At 37.4% G+C, this 16,863-nt stretch overlaps 2 protein-coding genes across 3 annotated transcripts; one reads left to right on the forward strand and one right to left on the reverse strand.

Annotated features, from left to right (window-relative positions):
* Positions 1–2,196: 2,196 nt before the first annotated feature.
* LOC121266319 (clathrin light chain 2-like) lies at positions 2,197–5,462 on the forward strand. Its single transcript, XM_041170111.1, has 3 exons — positions 2,197–2,696; positions 4,589–4,742; positions 4,831–5,462. Exons 1-3 carry the CDS (start codon positions 2,290–2,292, stop codon positions 5,269–5,271), a joined length of 1,002 nt encoding a protein of 333 aa, XP_041026045.1. The 5' UTR covers positions 2,197–2,289; the 3' UTR covers positions 5,272–5,462.
* Positions 5,463–5,900: 438 nt separating this feature from the next.
* On the reverse strand, positions 5,901–12,723 carry LOC121266318 (cold-responsive protein kinase 1-like). Of its 2 annotated transcripts, XM_041170110.1 has the most exons (8): positions 12,271–12,723; positions 11,826–11,880; positions 11,338–11,461; positions 8,672–8,784; positions 7,789–7,999; positions 7,464–7,701; positions 7,062–7,212; positions 5,901–6,546 (listed from the first exon to the last, which is right to left on the reverse strand). In XM_041170110.1, exons 3-8 carry the CDS (start codon positions 11,405–11,407, stop codon positions 6,229–6,231), a joined length of 1,101 nt encoding a protein of 366 aa, XP_041026044.1. In that variant the 5' UTR covers positions 11,408–11,461; positions 11,826–11,880; positions 12,271–12,723; the 3' UTR covers positions 5,901–6,228. The 2 variants fall into 2 exon arrangements, with proteins under 2 accessions (XP_041026044.1, XP_041026043.1); XM_041170109.1 differs by lacking the exon at positions 11,826–11,880 and having other exon boundaries at positions 12,271–12,722.
* Between the last annotated feature and the right edge of the window lie 4,140 nt (positions 12,724–16,863).

The raw sequence follows: 16,863 nt of genomic DNA on the forward strand, positions 1-16,863 counted from the left end.
GAGAGAGTGACGATGAGAGAGACCGAGATGAGTGAGAGAGAGAGAGTCGAGGAGAGAGAGACCAAGATGAGAGAGAGAGAGCTCGAGATGAGAGAGAGAGCGGAGATGAGAGAGAGAGATTCGAGGAGAGAGAGAGAGTGACGATAAGAGAGCTCAAGATGAGAGAGAGAGCGGAGATGTGAGAGAGAGAGAGTCGAGGAGAGAAAGAGCTTGAGATGAGAGAGAGAGCAGAGATGAGAGAGAGCGGAGATGTGAGAGAGAGAGCAAAGATGAGAGAGAGAGAGTCGAGGAGAGAGAGAGTCGTTCTGATGAGAGAGAGTCGAGGAGAGAGAGAGAGAGGATGAGAGAGATGATGGGAGGGATGAGAGAGATAAGAGAAACCGTCTAATGAAAAAAAAAAATACATAGATCAAAAGTATTTACATAATGAATATATTATGTGCATCCACTACAATAGATACTATGTAGGAGCTCCCATCCAAAAATTGAAAATATGCCCCAGTATCCTTGATTTGTATTCTTCTTCTTTTTTTCCTACTTATCTCAAGTAAAACTACAAGTAGCCACTGTCCACGCATCAGCTGTTGCACACATTACGTGTATTTTTTTTTTTTTTTTTTGTATTTTGTTTTTTTTTTTGTCTCAAAATGTGCGTTTTGAAAAGACAACCTACATTTTCTCAAAACCCATTTGAATTCCCGCGTCTGCCATTTCGGTGTCTTCTACCTTCAGAGCCCCCCTCTTCTCTTCAACTTCCTCTCCCATTCAAAATCTGCAGCCCTGGGTTTCGTCTCTTTAGCAGTGGCCTGGGTTTCATCTCTATTGTTCGGTGTCTTCTACCTTCAAAGCCCGTCGTCGCCCCTCCTCTGCTCTGGGTGCCGCGTCGCCGCCACCCATCCTCTGCTCTGGGTCCCGCTTCACCGTCGCCCCTCCCTCTGTGCCCAGTGTTACTGCCCAACTCCTCCCTCCCTCTGTAATACCTCTCTCTCTCCTGCTATTTGTATGACACACATTCACTTAATGCCCAAAGTTACTTTTATGTTATATATTTATATGTTAAAGGTTAGATGATTAATACTTGAGTCCATGCATGTTTGAAGTAAATGTTGAAAATCGTACCATGTTTATTTGTCTGTTATTTTAAGCAAAATCTTGTTCTTTGTACGTCTCAACTATGCTTAGCTTAGCTCTTGTTGGTGGGAAAAAAAGATGACCCATTAAAATATATGAAAATAATTTTGTGTGATTAAAATAAATATGGAACCATGATGGATGGTATTTTGCATGCCAAATAGCATTTCACATATTTGTGCCTGTACTTGGTTTTGCTCTTTGCAGGCCCTTCCCTTATACCTTGATAAGATTTTTCACCTCTTTGTTGTTGTTTCGCTGTCCGTGACTTTTGGAGAGGTTCATTTTTATTTCTATGTTGATAAGGCTTCAAGTTGCAACCACAATAGGCTGAACCGAGAGTTACTTATTACTTACTATATTTGGGCCAGATTATACCACAAGCAATATGCTCAAGAATTGTTTTTCTCTTAAGTATAGACACCATCGCAGCACCTTTTAATTGTCTCTCATTCTCGTGGGCTTTGACATGTTATCTCTTCTAAGATCATAGACCATTGTCTTCCATATTGCACTTCTAATTCCTTAGTTCCCTCTTGATCTTTATGTGAACTTTGGTCAGTTTTAGTTTGAGGGTTTACCAATTTTAAAGGATTTGCAATCTAGGTCATATGTGTCCCTTTTTATCACAGTTTTCCTTCATCCTTGTTATTGTGATTAATTAATTATACGGCCAATACTTGTTACTTATTACATAAGCAATATAATTCCTAGCCGGAATAACTCTCATTCATTTGAATCATTTGTAAACTATCTTAACGATTTGCTTATTTTGGGAAAAAAAAAACACTAAACTGTCTTGACTAATTTGCTAAATAAAAAAAAAAATACAATTTCTATTCATATAATTTTGGATATTTATGTTTTGCAAAAATGCATTATGTTGTGCCAAAAACTGGATAAAGGAAAAGGAGGATAACTCTCTACTTGGTTACTGATGTGTCTTCGTCTAAACCGATTAATTATATAAAAACAAAAGGGAAAAGCTGAAAGAAAGAGTGGAGAACGACGTCGTTTTAGTATCAATAAAACCAAGCGCTCGAGATCTATATAAAGCTGAAGCTGAGTTCGCGAAGCTGTCTGAGGCTAAAAAAAAAAAAAAATCGTACGTTTTACAGAGAGAGGGTGCGATACAGGCAAAGTAGCATTTCGAGAGAGATGTCTTCCTTCGACGCGTACGGCATCGATGGTGAGGAGATGAACGTGAACTCTTCTGATCGTCATTTCGTTGACGACGACGAGGAGAACTTCACTGGCGGCGGTTACGGATCCGGATCCTACTCCAGCTTCCCAGCTGCCACAGGAGACTTCTCCGGAGGGTTCCCTGCGGACGGTGACATCGCCGTCGACCACGCCTCTGACTCTCCGGTGATCTTTGGATTTGATGATCCAAACGTTAGCTACTCCCAGTCTCCGTTCGATCAGATCCATGCGGAGAACGGAAATGGTTACGGTGTAGGTGAAAACGGCGCTGATGACGACGTTTTTGTCTCGGATGGGCCCGTGCTCCCACCGCCTACTGAGATGGAGCCCGAGGAAGGGTTTGCTCTTCGTGAATGGAGGCGGTGAGGATTCTAATGTGTTGATTTCTTACTTATCTATCAAAATTCTTTGAGATTTGATTTCTTTGATGTGATAACTTTCAGATCTAATTTGGATTTTGTTGCAGTGTTCATAGATCTGTATTTCTTTCGATTTTCTTTCATAGTTAATTTCAATTTTTTACTTTCTTTGCTTGGTTGTTTAGTTGAAACTGTTGCATCGAACGGTACTCTTATTGTGTCTGCGAAGTTGTGCTTTTTGGAGAATTATGTATAGAAACTTATTTTTTCTGATCTTGTTTATGAATTATAGTAAATGAAGTTGGTTCACTTTTAGTTAAGTGCAGCTTAATGTCTGTATTATCTGGATGTAGAATTAAGTTTTCTTAGTTGATGGCTTAATTCATTATGATCCTGAAGACGTCACAGAGTCTTATGGCATGCTTGCATGGACACGCATAGTTTTTGTACGTAACTGTGCATCTAGGCTATCTGTGTGCCACATAGATTTATTTTCTCTCTCTGTGCAGTTAGATCCGTATTTTACTTATTAAAAAACATATAATGCTGAGGAATCTCGAGGATCAAATCTCATTCATTGGGACCCCATGGTTTTAATTCCTGTAGTTAAGGATTCCTCACATATCTGCTTTTAACCAGTTAATGATTCTTGAATCCTTACCATCCTATCAGATAGTATTTATTGCATTGGAGGATCATGTTTCATGGACTTGTGGCACATATCGCTGTAGAGAATGACTCATTATTGTAGCTCATGTCATAAATTGATGTGATTATGTGGTTCTTTAGTATAGGAGTGGAAATACAAGTGGTCCCTGGTGTTTCGAAGGTTGCAACTTTACATGATCATATTCATTCCATTAACCTCTTCAGTACCTCGATCCATGGGGGGCATATGGACTGTGCTGCTCTGGTATGCTACATATTACCTAGGCCTTCTGGGGAATTTTAGTTATTGTTAATAGATGAAGATTCCCAGGATGTTGTGTGGGAAGTACTCTTGAAGCCAGATGTTGGAACTTTAATTGTGCAATAGCAGCAGTGATCAAGAGATGGATTCAATGTTAATTCTTGGATTACTTTAGGCCTTAGCCAAAGGGAAGGAAAAAGAAAGGAGGGTGGGGGGAGAAGGTATAGCTTAGGTTCATGTTTAGCCGATTTTAACCAGTTACGATTAAGGCTCTGCTGACTGTAGGCAAACTTTTTCCTCAATTCAATGATAAAAATTTTGCTTAGATGTTATGGGAGTGCTTTGATTGCAATGGATGAGCAGCATTGGTCTCATGCAGGGAGGTCCTGAGATGTCATGCATGTTAGAGTGGACAGGATTCTGCCTTAGAAAGAGAAAGAAGAGGAATTGTCACCGAAGATCTTTAAATAATCACTTAGATAGAGAAGAGTAACAGTGACGCTATCACTTGTTCAAGAGTTTGTGGGTCTTGGTACTTCCATTGTTGGTCAAAAGAAAAAAAGATAAGGATGGTCAAAGTTTATAACATCAGCATATTGTGTCTTTAGTTAGAAGCGTTGCTGATCACTGCACGGTGACCAAATTTGGGTTTGCTACAGGTGCATCATGCCATACTACTGGGCTTGATCACATATATGTGATTTCCACCCACACATTGTACATGCGGTGAGATTCAAGTTTAGTTAACTTATCATACAGGCAGGTCCTGGCATAGCTGGAAAGAACAGGGATTAATTTTAGGCAATTCAAATGTCTGGTATAACACTTGATTGATCTGGTTTTTCTAGTAAGGAACACTTCTGTGTTGTTTGATAATTATAAATGTGAAGAAACTTTTTTTTTTTTTTTTTATCTTTCTGAATTATGTTGGAATTATCTGCCAATTAAATATAAGAAAGGACGAACTGTGAATTTTCTGGTGCAGTCAAAATGCCATTCAGCTTGAGGAGAAGGAGAAGAGGGAGAAAGAAATGAGAATCCAGATTATCATAGAGGCTGAGGAGTATATGCAAGCTTTTTATGAGAAAAGGAAGGTCAATGTTGAGACTAACAAGGCTAACAACAGAGAAAGGGAGAAGGTAAAATGTTGAAATGCTAACATAGCCGCACCCTATTTTCTACTATGGTTATAGTCTGCTTTAATGCTTGAATTTTTCCCTGGTGCAGTTATCCTTGGCTAATCAAGAGAAGTTTCATAAAGAGGCAGACAAACAGTACTGGAAAGCAATAGCGGATCTCATTCCTTATGAGGTCCCTAACATTGAGAAGAAGAGAGGTAAGAAAGATCAGGACAAGAAGCCCTCAATCACAGTTGTTCAGGGCCCAAAGCCTGGGAAACCCACTGATCTTTCCAGGATGCGCCAAATACTGGTGAAGCTAAAGCACACTCCTCCTCCCCACATGGTTACCCCTCCACCTGCTCCTGCTAAGGATGGAAAAGACGGGAAGGGAGGAAAAGATGCCAAAAATGAAAAAGATGCGGCATCAAATGCAAGTGGATCTGCAGCAGGAGAGCCCGCTTTGCCGACCAAAGATGCCAACTCTAACAGTACTTCACACGATTCCAAACAAGTTATTGCTAACGCTGAGGAACCGTCTGCAGCATAGCCATAGAAACATGACGTGTTTTGTTTCATGCGTCTTTCTTTATATATCTGTTTTTTCTCCACCTATCTTGCTCTCTTTTTGAACCTGTAAAATTTATTCCCTGATTCTAAAATCTTAATACTAGCCATCTTACAGTGTGTTTGCTCACGGAGAATAAGCATGTGTATAATACTTGTGTCCATTTTTATTCAGCTTCGACTGGAAGGACCCCCCCCCCCCCCCCCATTTTTGCTCTGCTTTGTTGCACGTGTTATGATGGATATTTAAAATGGTCATTGTTTGCAGGGCATTTATGAAGTTTATCATATGTGTACCTTGATTTTTTATCTTTTGTGAGGATCGATCTAGCTTGCAGGTATACATATGTAGCCCAAAAACTAATTGTGGTACCTTTTTGTTCTGTTGATCGTTCTGTGAGAAGACTTGTTTTGATGGTAAGAGCATGTTATGCAAAGGTCACATGTGCATCATGATGACCATACGTTACCACTTTGTTCTACGTTGAAAATGTTACAAGCTAGACAGAATAATTGTACTGAAGCAAACGGCGGCGAATTTTGTGCACATAAGATGAGACAGTTTCCTGGCATGCATACACGAGAGAGAGAGAGAGAGAGAGCGCGTGTTAACAAATTCACTGTTCTGCTCATATAACAATATGTCTACATGAACGATGACATGAAATACTGCACAATTGTACTGTAGGCTATCCACGCAATCGCAGACCTCCCACTTGAATCAATCCTGGGACCTGAAAAGAATAGTGCGTGCGTTTGTGTGAAAGAGATTATGCTCGAATCCCCAATCCAAAGGCCAAAAAAATGTATAACAATTATGTGACTAAGTAAACAAAAATAATAATAATTTTGACTAATGGGAGATGCATGCACTCTATGACAGGTTGGTGGTGGTCTTTTGGTGAGTTGTATCCACCCCGGAATTATTAAACCTCGTTCTTCATCTAGGGGTTACTTGAGTGATTGTTACTGGGACTGAGCTCATCCGATAGCTGGTGCTCTCGGAGGATGACTCTTTTTTGGAGGAAGATGCCCCCGAATCTGTGAAAAGGCCAGGGGCAGTAAGTTGTTTCTCGTTGAGCCGGATGTTCCTCGAAAGCATGTCAACTACCTGGCTCATCAGTGGCCTTCGGCTTGCTGCTGCTTGGGTGCAGAAAAAGGCTACCTTCATGTATCTAATGACTTCTTCCTTGGGAAATTCTTGCATATCTGGATCCACAATCTGCAAAAGTCTCTCTTCCTCGTAGAGCTGCCACGCCTATAACGGCAAATAGTAGTTGTTAAAGGGAAGGAGATGGTTGAGGAATCACATAACAGCAAGATAAATGTTTGGTCTAAGAAAAAATCTTACAAAAGTAATGCTATTTATGATTCAGAGGATTGTTGGGATAGGCACAAAGAGGCTAATGGCCTTCGCTCCAAATGGTTTCCACACCCAGTGAATATGAGAGGTTCTTATTTGGACGCTAGGATTTATAGTGCACGAGAGATTAACACATAAAGTAAACCTTACAACATTTACTGTTAGCTGTTAAGTCTCCCGAGCAATATAAAATGCTCAATAAATGCTATATAACTCATTTTATATGTATATTTCTTTCTCATTTTAGGCACTAAAATTTGGTATAGGAGCTCTTGATCCAATATGGGGGTTCGAGTCCAAGGGTAAAGTGAAAAGAAAGAAGCACTGGCAATTCATTAATGAGGGGAGCAGTAGATGTCAAAAGGTACTGAGAAATGTTTTGAAAATAGGAAAAGGGAAGACAACCGTACCCATTCCAAGAGAACTTTCTCCGTCCCTCCCCAGTTTTCCTTTGCACTGCTTCTGCCGCTAACAATTTCAAGTATAAGAACTCCAAAACTGTAAACATCAGCTTTCATAGTTAAACGACCCCCTAAGGCATACTCTGGTGCTAAATAACCACTGCATAGAACAAAGACGAGTTATGCATTTGCTTTCAATGATCATGCAAGATTAAATATCTAACACATTTTCCTTGTATGTGGAAACATCTAATTCAAATAAGATAAAAGTTAAGAGTCTTACAGAAATGTAGATTATGCACATTAAAGTATGGAAGGGCGGAATTTTGAAAGGCAAAATCTTTAATGATGCAAGGAAGATATAGCTTTAACTATGAAATCAGTCAACCAGAAATCTGAAAGATGACATACGTTGTTCCCGCAATTCTTGTGCTTATGTGAGTGATGTCATCTGGGAAAAGTTTAGCCAGCCCGAAGTCTCCAATTTTCGGGTTAAAATCTTTCTCGAGAAGTATGTTACTAGCTTTAATGTCTCTATGAACAATATGTGGTACAAGTTCTTCATGAAGAAATGCAAGACCCCTAGCAGTGCCCAGGCAAATAGCAGATCTTTTCTCCCAATTCAAGTTGATCTTCGAACTATTTGAACCTACAAACATTAGGAAACAAATTACATTTTTGATCCTTCATTATGTACAAAGGCATTGAGTTCATCTTGCAGACTAATCTGAATTACCTAATAATGCACGATCGAGGTTGTTATTTTCTGCATATTCATAGACCAAAATTCGGTTGGATCCTTCAACACAGCAGCCTACCAACTCAACAAGGTTTGGATGCCTGACATTCGATATGGTATTAATCTCCGTCAAAAATTCATGTAATCCCTGCTTCGACTGGGCAGAAAGTGTCTTCACAGCAACTTCTATTCCATGTTTTAGGGTTCCCTAGAAAAATTGCAGTGCATTAATTAACAGTTATTTTGAATACTAGATGGACAAAAAACATCTTCATGTTCCTTCATATATTAATTAAATTAAGTCATATTTTCCCTCACCAAAGTCATCACTCCAGAAACACATTCAAGTTAAGAAAATCGAGCTATAATTATATTCTTCGATAGAGAAAGAAGTCAGAAAAACCAATTCACAGCAGTGACTAATTTTCTTCAACGCAGCTTGATTAGCTTATAATATGTGCCCTAGACATCAATAAGCAAGTTGCATAGCAAGATAACAAAACCCAAGTTTTCATGGATCTAGGTGTTTACTGTGAACCAACTCCAATTTGATATAAATGTAATGTTAAAAAGTTGTTGAGGTTGTCAGCAATCAGGTTTCAACTTTTTGGTGCACTAAATCTTGAACCAACCAATGGAAAGGTGCTTTCTTATGCCATTGAAGATCTAGACCCAAAAACTAATCTTCATTCAAAAGTGCATGTTTCATAACTTGCCATGGAAAAAGACCATTACAATGACATAGGAAATGAAAAATAAAAAAGGTAAGCAAGCAGCAGTATCTCTATGTCTTAATGGTTCTATGCGTACCTGTGAAGATTGTTGATAATAAGTTTCACTTTCACAATTGAAAGGTAAAATCATATGTAAATTCTAGTACCTTGTAAACGGTTCCAAAACCCCCTCGGCCTAACTTATTGCTTGGATGAAAATTATCTGTCGCCAATCTTAATTCATTGTAGCGGAAATATTTAATATTCACATGCAAGTTCTCTGCATAACAAATGGAAGACAATGAACAAACATAAAAACAAAGAGATGAAAAAAAAAAATTAGAAATGCATAAAAATCTTAAGAGAAAGGGGGCGAAAAATGATGGCATAAAAATATCAACAATGACTACAGATGAAATAGTCATAACCCAAAGCATGGTCACACTGCGACTCCTATTTTGCAATAAGACATGAAAAGACAATAAGTCAAGGAACGGAGGTCAATTAATCATTTTTTACATCGGTTCCTCTTTGGAACGGTCCTGCTGGTTTTGGGCCTTTAACAGCCCCCAATCAAAGGGCGCCACGTCAGTAAGTCTACACTAAATAACATAAAACCAAAGCATCCGATAATTCCAAAATTTCATTGTCTTTGTTCATCGTCCGTCACCCAACATTCACATTGTTCCCTCTTTGAGTCCACAGTCGTGAAGTTTCACCGTCGTCTACAACAATCAAGTTTCACCGTTGTCCACAGCAGTGCATTTGCCTCAGCAGTGTCCATCGCCACCATCCCCTTAGCAGTGTCCATCGCCGTCGTACCCAAACATGCATCTTAGTAATCACAAACCCATTTCAAATCATTCCATATCAGATAATCATTTGCACTCAACAAAAAACCAATGCTTTGGCTTCTATGAAGTTGGATTTTTACACAAACCAACTCAGATCACAGACTCAAACAAGCATCAAATAACCACAAATCCAATTTAGATCACCATTTGTTTTGAACAAAAAACTAGAGCATCAAAAAATCCATTATCACAAATTCAATTCATAAGAAATAACATCACCATTGGCCTTCATGACTGGTGGCCGATCATCGGCTGAAAGGATGAAGAGTCCAATCGCTTCCCGGCTGAGAGGTTGGATAAGGCTCCAGCTCAAGGATGCCTTAAGTATGATAGATTGTGAGTTTCCGTCAAGAGAAGGTGAGGGTCAACACTTGTGTGAGGGTAGGAATCAGACACCACCAGCGGCGAGGGGAGGGCTTGTTTAAGAGAGGTAGGGGAAGGAGGGCCTCGGGTGAGGGTGGTTCGCCTTGGGGAGGGGGGGGGGGTCCGGGGTTCAGCTCGAGAGGGGTGGGGGAGGGCTCGACGCAGGTGCGAGGTGGTGGGGGGGAGGGCTCGACGCCAGTGCGAGAGAAGGAGGGGGGGGGAGGGTCCGCGGAGCAAGGATTTCGCCTGGATAAGGGGGGAGGAGAAGGATTTCTGGCGGGATCCAATTTTGTTCTCATGAAGATTAGTCTGTGCTACAGTTACAATGTTGATAAAATGGGACCCATACGTGACATTTTCTCATTGGAGGGCTGTTATTTGGAGAAGAATAGATGGACTGGTTGGAAGTTTTTCACTTTTTACATTTAAGGGCCTTTCTAAAGCTTTGATGAGGATGCAACACAGCACGTGTGAATAATTCTTTTTGAAGTCAGAATGAGTACAAAGATGTTAGTACCAAGAGATGTCTAAAGCAGCTAAGAAAAAATCAGAGGCAGCTTCACAGGTCAAATCAGGATCTCCCATTCTTAGAGTCTCAACCAATCTAGTACTTTAACTGAACAAATGTGATCCAGACATCAATGAGAATTAAACGACAAGCAATATGGAAAAAAAATATTAACTTCTTCTGTTGATCAAACGTAAACATGCCATGAATGAGATACAAGACATCAAAGAGAATTAAACAACAATCAAAATGGAACAAAATCTCAAAATGAAAAAGAAAATATTAACTTCTTCTTTTGATCAAACATAAACATTGTAGGAGACACCATGGCACAAGTTGCTGCGAGCACCATATAGTAGTTTTCTTCTTCTTCTTCTTCTTCTTCTTCTTCTTTGCTTTAGGTTAGTTGGTGTAATATTATCGGTGAAGACTGGAGTAGTACAATGCTAAGATTATCTCATAGAGAAATATTTATTTCTGAGAGATTAATAAAGATTAGTAGGGAAGTTTTTAATTTTTTCCTGGAAGAGAGACAGTTGGTCGTCAGAAAACCCCCGTGATAATGAAAATATAAAACTGCATCTGGCTTTGAACAGGGTTAGGCATCAGTTGACCAATTTATAACCACTTATGACTTTTTTTTTTTTTAATTTTAGGTCCATACATTTGCCATCCTTAAAGAATGCCTCCTGTCCAACGGATTCCAAATCCATGAATCTATTAAAGAATCAATTTGGCAAGTTGATTAGATGTATCTCAAAGTTTGTTTGCCATCAGTCTATAACGGTTACCATTACTTACACTAGGACCTGTTCTTAGATCAATGGAGCTGAATGTAGAGCTCAGAATCAATGGCCTCACCCCCTCGGCTTATGGTTAGAAGGGTACACACTACACATAAAGTGGCCCATGCAAAACTACACAAAAGATCCTCGAACTGTTTCATGTGTCAAAAATAGTATTACGCCGTTTCATTGCTCGTATGCAAATGGGCACAAAGCTCCCCGATGGAGCAGACATTACGCATCACACATAGTACAGACAAATCAGGTAACAATTTCTGTGGTACTTAACAGAATAGAAAATATGACGAAAAAAAGTGACGTACCTACTATTTCGTGATGAGCAGATCTCTCTATCCGCCTGACTTTTGAGACCCCAAAGCAGCTACAACTCATAATTAACTAAAGTATGCGGCTATTATCGTCTTGGTGTAAAGTTGTACCTTGCACCTGCAAGATTGAATGGATCAGAGATGACTCATTCAATAGAAATTAACAAAAACACTCGTTTTTCTTTCTTGAAGAAGATTTTCGAATTAAGAACAGAAAAATCCGTTGAAATTCAACTTATGACCTCATTTTGATTATTTTAAATTCCCGAAGCATCATGAGTAGCTATTGGTTATTTTCTTTCAATTTTGTTCATGTAGGTTTCGGAAATCAGGGGAGTTGGGATGCATCCTAGTATGTTTGCATATGCGGTACATAAATGAAAGGCGGCACCCATCATGTACTCAATCTCACGCATAAAAATTAAAACAGGAAACATAGAGACTACTCGTAACGTTGACAATCGTAAAACGCCGTCTCTTACACGTTAATTACAATATGAAGAGATCACATTCCACTTGCAACCACTCCCTTCCCACCCGAGGCAACAAAACAAAGTTTGTTCTTCGATAATAATCAAATGCCAAGCTGCTCATCCATCCAAACCAAAAACACGTCCCTAAGAGCAGCCATAAGTCCCAAAAACAGCATAAATTCTACGACATACGATTAAGAGTCCCAAGATCCTGCGTTCTTCTAATCGATTTCTATATAAGAAGACGCAGATTCAAGCAAAATTTGAACGAATCAGCACATAACACCAAATTCCCGTGCATTATGACCAAAAAAAAAATCTCAGTTAATCTAAGCTCCAAAGCAAACCCAAATGCAATCTTCAACAAAAAGCAGGAAAAATTCAAGATCACTTTCAAACGTAAAAGCAACACAATCGAGCTCATTCAACTTTGTAGTTAAGAGCAATCAGTTACCTCATTAACTGAGTAAGAACAATTCAAACCAATTCAGCGGATTTGGAATTGGATCCCTCCTGATTCGGTTACAAAAGTATGGAGGAGACCTTGAAAATCATATTGTTTCCGAGATTTTTCAGCTGCTCCTAGAAAAAGTAAAAATAAATAGTACCTTATTGCAGCCGCTTTAAGATCTTAATTAAAACCTTCAATGATTATAACAGTGATAAATAATAATAATATAGCAGATGAGTGGAGGTTGTTGAGGCTGATTTCTTCTGTTCTTGGGTCAGTTGTTGGGCCAGTGAGAAACGGTCTCGAGTGACATGTATGCTCCTCGCTTCCTTGACTGCTGCAATAATGACGCAATCCTGCCCCGGTCTTCTCTTTCTTTTCCTCCTCCTCTCCGCGTTTCCAATTTCACGCTGCTCTCTGTAGTCTGTACCCGAAAGTGACCGTTCTTGACCTCATTAGCCCGCTGAAAACAAAATTAAAATCTCTTTTATGACGTCAGTAGAAATGTACGGATTTTTAAAACCGAAAATTGATTGGTGTCAGTAGAATTTCGTTTTTAGGTAATAATTGAGGTGAAAAGATTTTAAATAAAAATTAAATAAAATATTATTAAAATATTATTTTTAATATTATTATTAATCTAAAATTTTAAAAAAAATTTATTTATTATATTCTATATAAAAATTTAAAAAATTTGTAACGATAAATGGAAATAAATTAGAGTGATTCTTGAATCTAAAGTCTCGTTTGTATTCAAAACTCATCTCATCTCATCATTATAATTTTCTTAAATTTTCACACAAAATATAATAAACAATTCAATTTTTTTAAATCTCAAAATAATTTTTTCAAATTCTTATACAAAATATAATAAATAATCAACTTTTATTCTATTATTTATAAATAATTTTATCACATCTTAATTTATCTCTGAATTCAAATCACTTCTAAATCTCAATGGATGAGCCAAAGCTAAAAAAAAATACTTGCGGCCAAAATACCGTATGCAGTGTACTATGCAAACATTGCAAAGTGTGTGAAGAACTAATCTATGCTGCAATAAATGTAAAATAAAAGTTATCTTTACTCTTTACTGTAGATGAATCAAATCTTAAAATAAGATTACTTTTAATATGCGTTGTGCATTGCACTTTTTTTCTTAGTAGAACATTATTAACCATTTATTTAATTGAAATATGATTACTAATTAATATATAATTGGTATAATAGTAAAATATGATAAAAAATAAATTAATTAAAAGTATAAAAAAATATTAATTTATTATATAAAGAATAAATAGACAATCCAATATAAAAATTAGATGTGAATGAAATAGGCAAAGGCATTTTCATATCACAAAAGCAAAAAATTGGGTTAGCTTTAGCTAATCTATTGAGATTGCTCTTAGTGCCATCCAAATATGTCGGCTTGGTGTGTCAATACAGTAATTGTACTCTTAATACCAATATATTAATAGTTAATTTTTTAATTATTAAATAAAAAAGATAAAAAATAAAATAAAATACTTGAGCAGTCAAATTGAATGGATAAACTCAGGAACATAATATCATTTTCCTTTCTATAAAACAAATATATAAATTAATATAATCAAATATCATATATTAAATGATTAATTTTTTATTTTAAATAAATATAACGTATCTCATTATTAAACATATTAATTTATATATTTATTTTAATAAAATTACTTTGTAAACGTAGAGTTTTCTTGTTCCTCCCATGTTTTAACACATCGTATCTTTCAACAACATACGTGATGATTATTTATATCTACGACATTCTCATCCTCTCTTATAAAGATATATCTCATTTCTTTCTGTATGTTTTACAAGAAAATATTCAGATACAAAAATTGATATAATATATTTTAACTAGATTTGTGTTTTAAGTAGTTAATATTAAGAAAATCAATTAAAACGTGACTTATAAATTTATATGACTAAATAGAATAAGTTAATGATGAATAATAACATTTTTTATTTTTATTTAAAAATAAAAATTCAAACTAAATATAGGTGGTCAATGGTCATGAAGGAATAAGAATTTTGTTAATTCTTTTCTATTAGTATTAAAAACTTTAAGTCATTCCCCCAAGCAAAGAAACTGAGCCAATACGATGAAAAGAGACAAGTTGTAGTCTATAGGCTGGCACATCTTAACACGTCTCTTCCGTTCCCACGATTGTTTTTTTCTTGTTTTAAATTTTCTTATTCCATAGTCATTTTCTTAACGCATAAGGTGTTTGTCTTTTCCTTTTTAGAAGGGTGAGGCGGAGTAGGGTTTTTGCAAATAACATAGCTTTGATCGACAGTTACTAACCACGTGGGCATGGCAAATGAACCAGTTAAGTTTTGGGAAGGTTTTAACCTAACAAAAATAGAGAAAAAATAGGTTGATTTTACAGAAGATGAAACAAAACGTGTAGATGCTAGAGTACATATATGTCTTCTTCTAGAAAAGAGTCTAAATAAAAAAGCTTTCAAAGCTATCATGACTAAAATCTAGAATCCTGAAGGATCTCTAATCTTCAATGAGGTGGGGTTAGGCTTTTAGTTGAATTTCAGAAAGCTGTGGACATAGAACATGTGATAAATGGGAGACCATGGTCCTTTGATAAAAACTTAATCTGTATTCAAGCCTTTGACAACAGTACTCCTCCTAGTGAGGTGATTTTTACTCATGAACCTTTTTAGATCCAACTGCATGGTATGCCGTTGGCAGCCATGACAACTGAAGGCGGGGAAAGAATTGGCTCCTTAGTAAGGGAAGTCTTAACAGTAGATGTGGATGGGGATGAGGTTGGTTGGGAAAAATATCTAAGAATCAAGGTAAATATGGATATCACAAAGCTTTTACCTCGTGGGAGACTGATTAGAATAGAGGGCAAACAAAGCTAGATCGACTTCAAATATGAGAGACTGCCTTTATTTTGTTTCCAATGTGGGGTAATTTGACATGTAGACAAGGTTTATGCTCTGGAAAGAGGCAAAATAAATACAAGAGGAGCTGGTCAATCCCAATATGATCAATGGTTGAGGGTCACGACTATTAATTTAATGGATAATGGTGACAAAAGAGTAGGAGGTAGGGGAAACAAAACTTAGTCTTATTTCTAAGGAATTGGTAAGGGTCAACTCATTAGGGGTCTAATCACTCGATATGGTGATCAGGAAGAGGTTTCCTTGGAACCCTCTCACAATCAACATATTGAGATTTATAACACATCTGGTGTGTCAGTTGATAAAGGGAAACAAAAAATAGAATTGGAGTACAAAAGGCGGGTTGATCAACTTGAAGACCAGAAGAGAGCCTTATTAGAGGAGAGCTACAAGGCTAATAAGGTTCGGGAAAATTTGAATAACAACCTTAGCAGTTCCTCTAGGAGTATTCAAGCAACTCAGTTACTCAGCTCTTCACCAGGTAATCTTGTATATTCAAGACTCGATTCTTTGAGTAATGCGGAGCTAACACCAAAGACAATGAGTTGGAAAAGAAGGGCAATAGTTGTTAACTTACTAAGATCATATGAGATGGAAAGTGGGGACACTAGCACATGTGGCACAAGTGGTAGAAAAAGAGATAAAGAAATGATAGATAGTGAAGATCAGCAAGGTTTAACCAAAAAACAAAAATAGGGACTCAATCCTGAAATAAGCATAACTCAAGAACATATGGTGGAGGCTGTTGGGCAGCCCCACCATCAACAATGAGATGTCTTACATAGAATTGTCGCGAACAGTTCAAGAACTTCATTTTATGGTGAACCAAAAGTCCCCACACTTACTCTTCATCATTGAAACCAAGAGAACGAGGGAGAGGATTGAAATAATTATAAATAAAATAGGTTTTGACATAAGTTTTACAATGAATAGTAAAATGAGTAGTGGAAAGTTGGCCATGTTGTGGAATTCTGGTTTTGATATAGAAGTTGAATCATATACTAATTCACACATATATGTCAAAGTTAATGATCCACAAATTGGGAAGGCTTGGACCCTTACAGGGTTTTATGGCAACCTAGTAACTGCAAAAAGAGAAGGTAGTTGGTAGTTATTAAGGTTTTGACAACCTTTGGATCATAGACCATGACTGTGCCTAAGAGATTTTAATGAATTACTTCATCAACATGAGAAACATGGGGGACCACATAGACCTTTTGCTCAAATGAAGAGATTTAGACAAGCTTTGCAAGACGGTAACTTAAGTGACATGGGATACATTGGCACCAAACACACTTGATCCAATAACAGAGAATGACCTGAATTTACCAATGAGAGGTTAGATAGAGTGTTTGCTACTACTGAATGTATGAGTAATTTTCAAGTTATTACTGTTACCACATTAGCAGCATGTTCTTCAAATCAAAGTCCTCTTCTAACAAACTTGAGTACTCAGACTCAACCTGTAAGAAGGAGAGCAAGATTCTTCAGATATGAACTCAGTTGGGGCTTTAACAGTGATTGTAAAGCAATGGTCACTAGAGTATGGAATGACAATAGTAGAAATGGAAAGACAATGGCAGCCTTCTCAAACAATCTGGACAATTGTAGAATTCAGCTAATTAACTGGAACAA

This window comes from Juglans microcarpa x Juglans regia, chromosome 5D (genome assembly GCF_004785595.1).
Source record: "Juglans microcarpa x Juglans regia isolate MS1-56 chromosome 5D, Jm3101_v1.0, whole genome shotgun sequence".
Lineage (NCBI taxonomy): Eukaryota > Viridiplantae > Streptophyta > Magnoliopsida > Fagales > Juglandaceae > Juglans > Juglans microcarpa x Juglans regia.